Below are 13260 nucleotides of genomic sequence, written 5' to 3'. Positions count from 1 at the left end.
TTAAGTTCAAGAGTTTTGAGAGTGAACAGAAAGTTGGATGGATGGTTTAAGCCCCTTGTCTCCTGTGTAAAATCGCATTAGGCTTCAAACTTAGGCAAGAACAGAGTGGCTACATGAAATTATAAGCTCCCATAGGGTAACAAATAAGAACATCACTAATGGGACCCATCACATGTCCCAAAGATATCCACTATCAGCTTCTAAAAGCAATAGATTAATGGAAGAAGTTTTCTAAGAAACAAGCTACTGTTCCTCCAATTAGTTCTTTTCAAGCGGGTTTTGAGTGAAATGAGAACTTACAAGATCCCTAACTGAAAAAAAATGAACAGATTTTGTTCTAGAACGTTTCTTATTTAGTCTAATACAAAAACTCACTTCTTCTCTGAAGAACATTTACAAAGCCTAGGAAACATAATCATCTCATATTTTTCTTCAGATGGAAGTCTAACAACTCAAGCACTCCCACACACTACAGGTCTCCCTTCTCAATCTCATCTCTATGCAATGAAAAGATTCTTATATGAAACTTCACATCAGACAAACCCTTGAGAGTACTCTAGATGAAGTTTGCAGTTTAGCTGGCAATCACACACATCTACCTAAGATAACCAGGATAAGATCAGAATAGATCTGAATATCATTATTACTCAAACACATAATGTTATCTTCCACTGGCACCTTCACAGATGATTCAAGAACTTTCCTCCTATTGTTTCATCAGTGAAATTAGGTATAGACCTTTTTCCTTCATGGGAGGCATTAGTATTTCAAATCCTATCCCAAGGAATAAGTTAGAACTGAAAGTTTCAGAAAGAGATGAGCAATGGAATGTGAAGGGACTAACAGATGTGGGGCTAAGTGGCACTTGCTTCTGAGAAAAGCACACTCTCCTCCAAGATCCTTGTCTGGATAAAGAAATACCAAATGCATAACATATGTCAGTCCTTGGCAATGTCTTGTTTTCCTTGATTCATCAAGACAATTCAGGTAAAATCCAGAGACTACTTCTTAGTTTCTGATCTGTTCAGACAACTAAATAAGAGATTGCCTCATAAGTATTTGAAGGTTTCAGGTAAGTAGTAACCATAGGCTCTTCTGAGTGTACCAGGACAAGTAAATATTACTCACGTCATTATGAGAAAACACATGACTCTGCCCATTGTTTTTTTCTTTCATTCTATCTCAGTTTTTGCCTTGCCCATACTGTAAGATTGTTTCTGATCTCTGAGAGTATAGACCACGAATCTAAGTCAACTTTCTATTGAATTCTAATCTACATAGTTTTTGCCAACTCCTCCTGCTACCTTGTGGGGTCATTCTCAAGAACCAAGGTCACAAACCATTGACTAATTCTGTGCATAAGTGCAAGCAAAACCAATAGCCCTCTGGACAGTCACTCCAGCCTCAATGTTAATGCCAGTTTAGGGACAATGAACCCTAAATAAAGTAAAAGACTCCTTTTTTTTTTTTCTGTCATGCAAAAGTTCAGGAAGTCTTCATATCAGTGTTCACCTTTGAAGTACCAGATTCTTCTGGACTCCAAGCCAAGGACATTGCACCAGAGTTTTTCTAAAACGCGTATCCAGCCAATTTTCGAACCGAAGCACTGGAGGAAACCTTCAACTCAGACGTGCCCGCCACAAAGCTTTGGAACAATAGATAAACTTACTTTGTCCTGACGAGTTTCCGCTGCATAATGATCCATCCTATGTAATTTTCTTCTTCTTTTCTTTGGAGGAGCAACGGGTCTTTCCTGTCTCCTCTTAGGGGCAACTTTCCTCTTAGGTCTCTTAGCCGGAGTAAGAGATGGGCCATAACTACTCTCCTGTACTGGCGGATAGAGATGTCTGCACTCAGAGGCCGTCTGTCCCTCTGGGTCAGATGATAAAGCTCACCTTTTCCGTCTGGGGTCAGCAGAGACTTAGAAAGACTAAGGCTGCTTAAGTGAGAACACATGGGTAGGACAGGTGATTCAAGGACCTCTCTGGAGAGAAGCCTCCTAAGCGGGTCTTGAAGCTGTTGTCTCAGCTTCTTTGCTGGGAACAAGAATGTAATTTAAGACAATCTAGTCACATGGGCTTCTTTTAGCTGACAAGCTTGCTCATAGATACACCCAAAGGTGACATTAGAGAAGTCCTGTAACGCAGCACTCCTGCATTAGGGAGAGGCTGATCCTTGGTTACAAAAAGCTCTACATTAATAAAGTACTAGTTTATCACCAGAGAGAAGACTAGTCACTTGGCCATCTCAAGATGGGAATACAATTCATGTAGGTGGTTCCAGTTCAGAGAAGCATGAGTATCTAACTGTCATGCCACTAAATTGGTCACAGCACTGTCACCTTCATTGGCAAGGATCATGGAAATTTTTTAACCCAAGGATGGAATGAAGCATGAACAACTCCTTGGTCCTGAATACATCTGACACATCGGGACTTCCGGCAGGAGAGAGAACCTCTCACTGACAACCAAAGTTTCCGGTACAGAGGAACTTGACATGAATAATACTGTATTTTTAGAAATGCTCTTTGAAAATTAGATAAAATGTGACAATTCATCAAGATTTCCTCGTCTTGGTCTACAGAGCCAGAATGGCTTTATTTACATCTTTGCTGTCCCTTACCTCCTCCCCTGATTGGGAGGGTGGCAGTGCTACAGATTTTGTTTCAAACTCCAGAGAACAGTGAAGTCTGATACTTAAACTGAGTGAAGAAGATAACCTTTTGGGACCTCCAAATGCTGGAGAAAAATAGGCCCCTGATTTGCTGATGGTGCAAAGGTGAATTAAAGCAGCAAGCTCTGCTGTCTACGTAGCTAACTTCTCTCCTGGCAGGACTGTTCCAAGAGCCATTCAGATGCAGGAAGGGGCAGGAGGAGGAACAGTGTTAGTGTATCCAAGAAGGAGAACATCTGCCATGCGCTCTCACGGTTTCCAGGGCAAGCGACTGCAAGGGCTCTTCTGTTTCTGTCTCAACCTCTTTCTCCGGCAAAGCGATCTAAAGACACAGCCCCAGAGACTTGGATTTGGTTTGGTTTAATGCCTCTAATTTTAGGCAAATCTCCACAAGAAGAGCAAGAAAAGGAAAAGAAGGATTTTCCATTTCATGATCACCAAGTACATTCTGCTAGCACTCAAATCTGCCCATCAAACACCAGGCCACTTGCAAGAGACTTCAACATTCCAAAGACTCCCAAGGTGAGCCCTTCCGATTGCAGCAGGTTAGAGGAGCAGGAGAAGTAGGGTTTAGTCAAACTGAGTTTTCATCCAGGGATTACAGTGCATGTATTTCCTTCTTCAAATGTTAGAGGGAGATGAAAGCTAAGTTTTCACTCACCAGCCATACTGTAGCCTGATTTAGAAGTTTTAGCCTGAGGTTATTAGGAGGATGGGAAGGAGAGGGGCAAATTTCCCTGCTTTTCAGAAGGATATGTTGCCATCTGAAGGTAGGGACTAGCCAGCCAAAGCTCTGCCTCTAGGTCTGGAGGAGCAGCCCAACGAGAGGTCACAGAAAAGGCATACAAGATTTAAGAGAAAAAGGTTGCGCCAATAATCCAAAGCAAGCTTATGTTTGAACATTCACCATTACACTATGAAACCAGGAGCAATACACCATTTCTGAATGCCATTAGCCCAGTGTTTGGTCATCTTAATAATACCTTTGAGAATCATCCTGAAAAGGGTACTCAAGCACAAACTCCAATTGAGTTCATCTTATTGTAGCATACAACATTCTGTTAGATAGAATCATTTCAATTAAATTTCAAATGCAAGTTATTTTCTCATATGTCAAGGATAGCATGCTATTGGTTTGAAAAGTAGTCTTTCAAGTGTATAGTCTTTTCATGTCCCATAAAAGTATACAATGATATATAGGGATATCTATGTATTAATCTGCATATAGGACACATAGGCATATAAGCCAATTAGTCCATGCCCAAAGAAAGATTTTGCTCACTTGCTTTGGTTTTGTGTTTAAAAGTGTAAACTATTTTGTTTCGTCTTGTTTTTAGTTAGAATAAGATTCCTAGAACCATATGAGAAATAGTTGAAACCTGAAAATACTCCCTCCTTTATCAGAAAAATCAACCAGGTGATCAGATTACCATTACTGAAGAGATCATCTAAATTATCCAATAAAGAGTATTTACTCAGTAGGTATATGAGGAAACACCCATCTGCAAATATTAGTGCTAAAAAGAACATAACATGAATAGTTCTAACTTTTAATTCAAAAATACTTTAGGAAAAGATCCATTTGTATATTAATGAGCACTCCTGGACATAGAAACCATCTTTACAGCAAATTAAAGCATTCTGTATCACACTTCATTCATTCATTGCTCAGAACTTAAAATGTTTGTTTCTTAATTAAAACACAGACATATCTACATTCAATAGGTAATTGTAACTGAAGTACATGTTAGAATTCTAAAGATATTCATGGGTAAAGAACAGTTCTTGTTAAACTACACAACCTAAAGTATAAAATGAGTGATACCTCATCTGTACTGTTAAAAGCCAACATCTGAATTAAAGAAAATACCCTGTGTGATTTGAACACACTTATTAACAGACCACTTTGCTGGTTCCCTGGACTGAAAGAGCATTAAATGTTTCCATGAAGCTGGGCACGGTGGCGCACACCTGTAATCCCAGCAGCTCAGGAGGCTGAGACAGGAGGATCGCAAGTTCAAAGCCAGCCTCATCAAAAGCAAGGCACTAAGCAACTCAGTGACACCCTGTCCCTAAATAAAATACAAAATTGGGCTGGGGATATGGCTCAGTGGTCGAGTGCCCCTGAGTTCAATCCCCAGTACAAAAAAAAAAAAGTTTCCACAGGAAGGTCGTGGTATGGGAGCCAGAAGTTCTGAGGATCTGTCTCCAGGTTCTCCACTTACCTGTGAAGCCACTTGAGCAGCCCAAAGTTCTTCCAATACCAGTCTCCTACTTTTAAAAGAGTAGCTATACCCAAATCTCTGTTCTACCTACCCCTGGGGTCTTTTAAGGGATAATATTCAAGCAAAGTTGAACTTTACATAGAGCACATGGAACTGCTTAGGTGTTTCGTAAGGGTTTTTTTTTTTTTTTTTTTTTTAACATTTTAATAAAATGTGGTTCCTTTTATTCACTTTAGATTAATCTCAAAGAAACTCATCCTAAAGATAAAACAACCATTCTTTTTCTTTCCTTGCAAAATAAGATTTGTGTTTCATGTATGCAGATGTTTATCTTGTTTTATCAGTTGTGTTTCATAATCATGCAAAACTGATTAAACATCAAAGGAACAGAAAAAGAACACCAGATTTATATGACTTCTGTGATTTAAGACAAAGAATGGTTTCACATAGCAGTTAGTTTCTAATGTTTAAAGAAAAAAAAATCACTGACCACTGAACTGATGGATAATTGAACATTCAAACATACTTATAACTTCTTGGTATTTACTGCCTTTATTTAGACAGGCTGCAATTTGTTCGAAACTACTTAAGCTAAGATACATCTATCTGTATCTCCAACTCAGCCTTATACTGAACCCAGTGAATTTAATTATAGGCAACAGTTGTCATAGGCTAGTAGAGAATTAGAGGTAGTTTCCTTCAAAGAGTTTTTAAAACAATTTTTCAGCTGAAATCAAGTTTTACTATGTTCATGTAGACATATCACCCCTGTTAGGAAAGAAATGCTAAAGACATTTAAAATATGAAAAGGTTTAGATTTGCAGACTTCGTGTTTTAAAATGATCTTTGCTGAAATATTGAGAGGATTCCAGCCTGGATGAAAAAGGAACATAACAAAACAAAGCTATTCCTCTTCCCCATCTTCTGAATTTGAAGTTTTACTGGCTCCTACCTTACAAACAGACTGTCTTCTAAGATGACTGAGCACTTGATAAAGGGTACCTCACAGCTCTGCTGAACAGATTCATTGGGTAGCATGTTCCTCTCATTTAAGAATTAATTTAACCTTCGGGGGATGATGGATATGTACACACCCTTGAATGTGGTGATGGATTCACAGTATAAATACCAATTGTCAAAATGTACCAAATAAAAAGCATCCAACACTATAAACTACCAGGATGGCTATACTTGCTAAAGCTATCAGAGCTACTTAACTGACCTACCCTCTTTGAACAGCATACTCATTTTAAAGGTGTTAAAATTCAGTTGTAATGTTGCATACTGGAGGTTTCATCCCCATATGCCTTTCCACTCCTTTCCGATGGTGGCTGGTGCCAACCCTTCCCAATTCTTCACATGGTAACTGATACCTGCAAGCTTGCAATACACCCCATTCCCATTAACATCAAGTTTAGGATATGTTTCAATATCAAAGGAATCTGAAATGTAGTTCCTGTAAGAGAAACAAGTATATTTAAGATTTTTTAAAATGTTTTAGTCTTGTAATTCTGAATAAACCTTGTAGATTACAAACGCTCCCAAAGACTGTACAAATCCTGAAATACGGTCAGTAGGTCAAGTAGCCCAGGGGCACAGACTCCCCTCAAGCAGATGATAAACTACTAACCTCAGGGCCAAAAGGGCCGTATTTGTGTCCAGAGAAATCAGGTTGTTCAGAGTAGAAGGCATAGACCGAAGGCCTACGAGAAGATTGGAAGGTTTATAATTTCCCCAAACCACACACAACAAAGAATATCAAATATCCCTACTCACTTTAAAAAATAAAAATCCTTCAAGTTTCGTTAATCTCTCAACCACTGTCAGTATTACCATGGAAAAACTTTTTTTTTTCCCCTAATGCTCCAACACCCGCCACCCCACTACACCACCCTCACTGTGGTAACTGCCTGGTACCACTTTCAGAAATTAAAAGTCACAAAGGAAACCCTGAGCATGTACTCAGAATCTCAAGATAATAGAGCCCAGTGGTAATTCACATGGGCCATGCAATCTGCAGCCAAAAAGATTTATTCCTCTGTTCAAGTGCAAAGTTGGTCTTAGTGCTTCTCGGTCTTTGAGAAGCTGATAGTTCATTTATCAAAGCCAGAAACTCCCTTCGGTTCTGCTGTAGTGGCCAGGATTAAGAGCTGTAGTAATCCATGTAATTAAATGGTCCCCAATCACCAAATCCTTCTTAGGGAAATAACGCTTAAGGCTAATAACCACAAAACTTTTAATAATACCAATCTTTGGCTGCACTTCTATTTCACAGTCCATCTAGTATTTCACCGAAGTCTAACCAAAGATGGAAATGTACTGAAGAAAGAAGAGAGAAGGGCAGAGGAAAGCAAATACCTCTCGTCATCTGGCAGGGTGAGCCACTGCAGGATGGTCAATATTCTCCGCTCATGGGGGATGGCCCTGTAGGGGATAACCAGCAAAACATGTTGGTAGGTGTCTTTCCACAGACTCAAGTCTGTGAGCCCTGGCTCTTGCACCCAGGCCAAATGCTCTCTATTTGCCACCATCTGTTTTCACTTCGTTGTAGTAAAAAGGCCCTCTTTGGAATTAGCATTTAAACTTCCATTTCCATTTGTAACATATTACATTGCTCAACCTCTTCCACAGAAGACTAGACTGGAAATTCTGATTCATGGTCACAATGAGGAACCTGTCTTGCTGATGAAAAACTCGGCTACAAGTAGAAAAGACCATGGCTTCAGAATCATTGTTGTTCAGTGGGTTTGGCATCAGCAGTGACCGAGGAGGGAACAGGACTTCCATGCGCACTTTGCCTCTTTCCAGCAGGATGACCTCTGCTGTCCTCTGTGCCACTTGACCTCTCTCAGCCTCAGTTAACTCATCAGTAAAACAAAGATAACAGCAAAGCACACCACACAGCTTGTTTCTATGAATGAAGTGATACGAGGCAACTAAAAGACACAGGGTCCCTGGTACACAGTTAAGTGCTAAAATCATTCTTTTATTAATGATCATAATTAGTCATCATTCTGCCTCTAAATAGTTACATAACTTTAAAAACATTATCTAACCTGAAACTTTAAATTCCTCCTGTATAAAATAATGGGTTAGGGAAGGTATTCTTGAAATTCTCTTCCATCTCTATAAAAATCTATCAGGAATAGGCACATATAATTATGAGACTGACAAAAAGGGTATAATCTTCATCCACAATGACTTTTGTGTTTAAGTCTCATTCCTCTGTTGAAATATAATTAACCTAAGCCTGGCACCAACTTTAAGAGCTCTTGGCTACCATGATAGCACTGCATCTTGAGCCGAGTTCCATTAGGATATTCATGTCTGAGCCATCCCTTGGCTTCTGGGGAAATTTGCTTACTTTCTTAACCTGGAGCACAAAATGCTTTTCACTCCCCTACCAAGACCAGGCATTAGAAGCATATTCATGATGAATTCAGATGAAAACTAAAGTTTGATTGTGGTAAGGAAAATTTGTTATGGAACATTGGGTGAACCATTGAAACTTCACTCCTGGTAGACATGAGCAAGAAAGCTAGGAGAAAGACAGCTCTTCAGAGCCATGGTGGAAGGCAGAGTTGGCAGAGGCTGTGGGCCAGCAGCCGCTCCCTGTCCCCACGATCACCACACTCCCCCACCGGCTCCACCCATCTCTCCTCTGGGTATTTGTCATTCTTCTGGCATCCTCTCTGTCTAGAGCTATCATATACACCAGAAAATCATGTTTATCATAAAATGAATCCTGCTTTAAATATATCACAGTGCTGTTCAATAAATGTGACCCTGTTTATTATATCTTATAATTGAATTAGAAATAGGCATAGCAAAGCCAGGTTAATCACTTAAGGAATTTAATTCTTCAGCTTTAGAAATCCTTTTTATCTGAACAAAATAATTATGATTACATATTTTGAATTCTTTCCTAACTTAAAAAGAAAAAAGCCAGTGTCATAGCTTTTTCATTTTTCCTGATTTCACTTTCTACCTAAAAGCTGCTTTATTTTATGTGATTGGTGTTAAGCCACAAATATGGACTCCGATGAACCCACTTCCAATGCTAATGGAAAAATACCAGCTTACTAGAAATTTTTTGTCAAGTTCAGAATGCTTACCCTATAACACCCTTGTTGGACAGGGTACTTGAACAACAATAGACTGAAAATTAAAAACACCAGCTCAGAAGCCAAAATGTGTGAGTTTAAATCCTGACTCCTACAAGTTAAGATGTCGGTGGGTTACCTAATCTTTGGGTGCCTCTGTAAAATGATAGTAGCAGTACCTACTCATAAGGGTATTGTAAAGACTAAAAGACAAGAAAAGTGCTTAAAATGATGTCTGGGGCATAGAAAGTGTTTAGAGAAATGTTAGCTTTTATCATTACATACTGGTTTTATAGGTCCACAGAGATGATACATTCATCTGTGAAATGTTTGTTAAAGGAATATTATGGCCCAGGTGTGTGTGTAAACATAATAAAGATATAGACACTCCCACAAAAATCCTATTATGGAGGTGTCATTGTCCTCTTCTTGGGGAAAATAAGCTAATAGTTATCAACTCTGTGTGTGTGTGTGTGTGTGTGTGTGTGTGTGTGTGTTAGGAGCATTCGATGAAAACTCTGGAGGTCTGAGTATCCACCCCAGGTATGACTTTGGGGATAACATTTAACGACTTTAGGCTTTACTTTGTATTCTAACCTCTTAAATGAGTTGGACAAAGTGGCTTCCTGTGAGTTTTAGATGATCACTTTGAAATAACCTCACAGACCAAAGAGACATGATCCTTAGCCATTAACTGTGTTTCAAATACAATGCAGAGGCAGCAAATAAATTAGACCAAGGGAAGCAAAAAACCAAGCCGAAAGCAAAACAGGGTACATATCCCTGTCTTCACATCCCTGATAGATTCAGAATGTGTTGTGAAACCAAGTGCATGAGACATGATCAGACAAGGGAGAAAAATGAAAATGGAGCATTGGAGGACTAGAAGAAGTATTTAGGGGTAAAGGGAAACAAAATACCTCAGGGTATGTACAGACATTGTCTGGTCAATGTTGAAAGAGATAATGCAAATAAGTAAACAAATACTGCTTATTGGTTGTTCTCTCTATACTTTAAATATATTGATTCATTTTATCTTCACAATATGCTGTGATGAAAGTACTACAACACCCATTTAGAGATGAGAACATTGAAAAAAAAAAAAAAGATGAGAACATTGATTAGTTGAGAGATTAACACCATTTGTCCCAGGTCAGCAATCTCAGTAAGTAACAGAGCTGGGATTAGACCCAGTCTACACACACACATACATAATGGGAATTACTCCCTTTAAATATGAATTGACATAAAAGAATATGATGGAACTTCTACTGAGGATGATTTTGGAATGAAATGTTATCATTTAAAAAGCAAGAATATACATCTAGCCTGCAGTAGAGCAACATATTAAAAAGATGGCCTCAAAGTCTAAGCCTGTGATTTGAATCTGGTTTTAAATTTTAAATTTTGCAGAATGTACTTTGTGTAGATTTCCTTGACCTGTGTTTCCTTAAATAATTGGAAGTATGATCAGATTTTTTTAAGGTTATAAAAAACTTCAAAAATGAGGAGAAAAAAAGTAAATCCAAGTCACTTCCAGGATACAGAGATAAAAGAATTGTCTGAGAGGCAAAGCAAAACTACAGATGTCTTTCAAAGAAGCACACAACAGCCACCTTCTCATGAGTGGTTTCAAATGGGTGGAGAAAATTATCATTCAAAACCAGAACACTGGGCCTTTTCAAGGAAGCTGTGTAACATTTCCAGGGGGGCAGGGTGGGACCAAGTATTAATTATGTTGTTGGCTCCCCCTCCATTCTGACAGGCCAAGGAGTTGAAGAGCAAAAGAAACCACTTCTATAAGCATCAGTGATAGTCAAGGGTTAAAAAAAATGTAATGTGTATGATTAAATTGGTAAATCAACATCCCACCTACATTCAGCAGTGTCTTTTCTAACATATCCACGCTTATTTCTCAACTCAGAAACCTCTTAAAAAAAAAAAAACAACTTTTAGAGACACTCTGTCTTAGCTTTAAATCACCCAACTCAATTTCAATTTAGCCCTTCAAATCTGAAAAAGCTACTTTTATTCCTGACTTGGAGAATATATATGGTACCATTCTGGATTAATATGAACCTGTGATTGCTCTTAGCACACTACTATTATATAATAGTCAGATTTGTGTTGAAGTATAAGAGGCAAATACGGAAATAGCTGTAGGTGGTTAAAAAAAAAAAAAAAAAAAAAGATGGAAAGAACATCTCAGTGGGAACAAAATCCCCATGAAAGTTGAAACAGATTTCTCTTTTTACTAAGAAGCCTTTGAAAATAATCAACATGTTGACAATTTTATTAGGTAAGTTTCATCTTAAGGCTTACAAACTTCAACTACTAATCCCGTCACCTCTGCAGGGATGAGAAGTACTTTCTTATTAGAGAAATCTTGGAGTTCAGTGGAAAAGTGGGGTGAAACAAAGGGTTCCCCTATCTCTTGTTTGGAATCCCCAATCTCTAGATCACTTCATCAACTCCCTAGCTGTCTGAGACCACACCAGAGTTTTAAAGTTGTGAACCAAAATAAATATAGCACGTTGAAATATGTTTATAGAAAATGATAGTGCAGACCACAGCAATAAATATTCTAAGAGAAATATACATTCCCTAGGTGGCAAGTTACCAAAAACCTCTAAAGACGGGGGTAGAAAGAGCAAATGGATGGCTAGAAGAAGAGAAAATCTTCTCTCCTTCAATGATAGGGAAAAGGAGGAATACGGAAGAGAGGTTAGAGAAGGAGGAGAGAAGAGGAACAAAAAAAAAGGACCTCAGGAAAAGATATTGAGGTATATTTCTAGGTATCAACAAATATGTAAAATTTTGACATTTTTATATTTTATGGAAATAAAATCAAGACTAAATTAATGTTTCGTAAACTGAATCATAACTATAATTTTATAAACATTGACAAAATAAAGGTAACTTACACAGACCAAAAGAATGTTCCAGCTTTCACCCCTTGCTTGGTGGCTGTAATCCATAGCTAATGAGGAAAATATAAGAGGCTTATAATATGATCTGGGTTTTGGTTAAAGAAAAACACTTTTAAAATATATTAGATCTGATATCTTATACTCTACTCACACCCCACCATAAATTTCACATTATTTGCAACCATTTTTTTTTTCACATCTGGAAGTCAGAACCATTATTTCCATAAATGTTATTCAATACATTCTCTGTGAAAACTCTCAAAAGCTCTGCTATGATGCTAGTGACATTTTTTTTAAACTTTTATTTCAACTCAAAAGTCTCTCTCTTCTGTACCTGTCTTTTTCAATAATTGTTTTTGAATATTTCTCTCATACATCTGAATTCTGCTCATCAAAGGACTCAGGAGTGAACCATATGTTTCCTTTACTATTGAAATCCTTACAGAGGAGAGCCCCAATTTGGCACCCAGATGTCAGAATCTTGGAACCTAGTTTGTCTTGTTTGACTTTAAAGTGGATGAAATAGAAGGGGAAGAAAGGCTAATTTTTAATTTGGATTTTTCTTATATCTTTTACCTAGCCTTTTAATAAACGGGGATTTAGGGAGAAGTTCCTAGGATACGTTAGATGAACTAAACCTTTCATTAAGGCTTTGAAAATATTTATAACTCGTGCTGTTGAGAGGCAAAAGATGGAATTCAGAACCCAGGCTCTGCAACCAGATAGCCAAGATTTTAAACCTGGCTTCTGTGACTACCAGACCACACCACATGGCCCTCCAGCAAGTCACTTGACCTCTCTGTGCCACAGTGGAGGTGATGTTTTCTTGCACACAGGATTACTCTCCACTTTAAAGAATTAATACATTCAAAGCCCTTCAACTGGTGTTTTAGCATTTGGTAAGCACTTGATCAATTTCAGTCTTTATTATTATGCAATAATGGAAATAAACGACATCCAGTTATTTCCAGGAACATTAAAAACAGCTTAGGATGGCGACTGTCCCAATGAACAGAAGTCCGTGAGGAAAGGAAAAAAAAACAAAAACCCTCACTGAGAGGAAAAGAGTGGAGGCAAATAAGGGAGAAAACTAGTTTGTTATGAGACTAAAGCAAAAATGATGTGGGAATTACAGCCAGTCCATTTTCTGGTTTCATGACATGCAGACTTTGAGAGGATCTTAGGATACCAATAAAAACCTCCCCCGCCCCACTGTGGAAATATGTAACTAGAAGGCGTAGAACCTTTAGGAGCTAGGAGCTTGGCCACAGTTTCAAAAGAGTATGAGATACTTGAAGAGCTCTACAAGAGCTGCAAACACATTGTTAG

General features: G+C 38.3%; 1 protein-coding gene across 9 annotated transcripts in view; it reads right to left on the bottom strand.

Moving 5' to 3' along the window:
* The window catches only part of Enpp2 (ectonucleotide pyrophosphatase/phosphodiesterase 2), a 109013-nt gene that overhangs the window by 36399 nt on the left and 59354 nt on the right, over window positions 1–13260 (bottom strand). For 8 of the 9 annotated variants that reach the window (XM_071602162.1, XM_071602163.1, XM_071602161.1 and 5 more), the window contains exons 9-11: window positions 11926–11981; window positions 7257–7322; window positions 6529–6601 (exon numbers count right to left, since the gene is read on the bottom strand). In XM_071602162.1, the coding sequence (XP_071458263.1) occupies window positions 6529–6601; window positions 7257–7322; window positions 11926–11981 (195 nt within the window). Of the gene's footprint in view, window positions 1–1669; window positions 1826–6528; window positions 6602–7256; window positions 7323–11925; window positions 11982–13260 lie in introns of all 9 variants that reach the window. The other variant, XM_071602167.1, reaches the window with a different exon arrangement.

This window comes from Marmota flaviventris, chromosome 15 (genome assembly GCF_047511675.1).
Source record: "Marmota flaviventris isolate mMarFla1 chromosome 15, mMarFla1.hap1, whole genome shotgun sequence".
In the NCBI taxonomy this organism is placed as follows: domain Eukaryota; kingdom Metazoa; phylum Chordata; class Mammalia; order Rodentia; family Sciuridae; genus Marmota; species Marmota flaviventris.
Note: the sequence above shows the minus strand (reverse complement) of the source record. Positions and strands in the feature narration are given on the sequence as shown.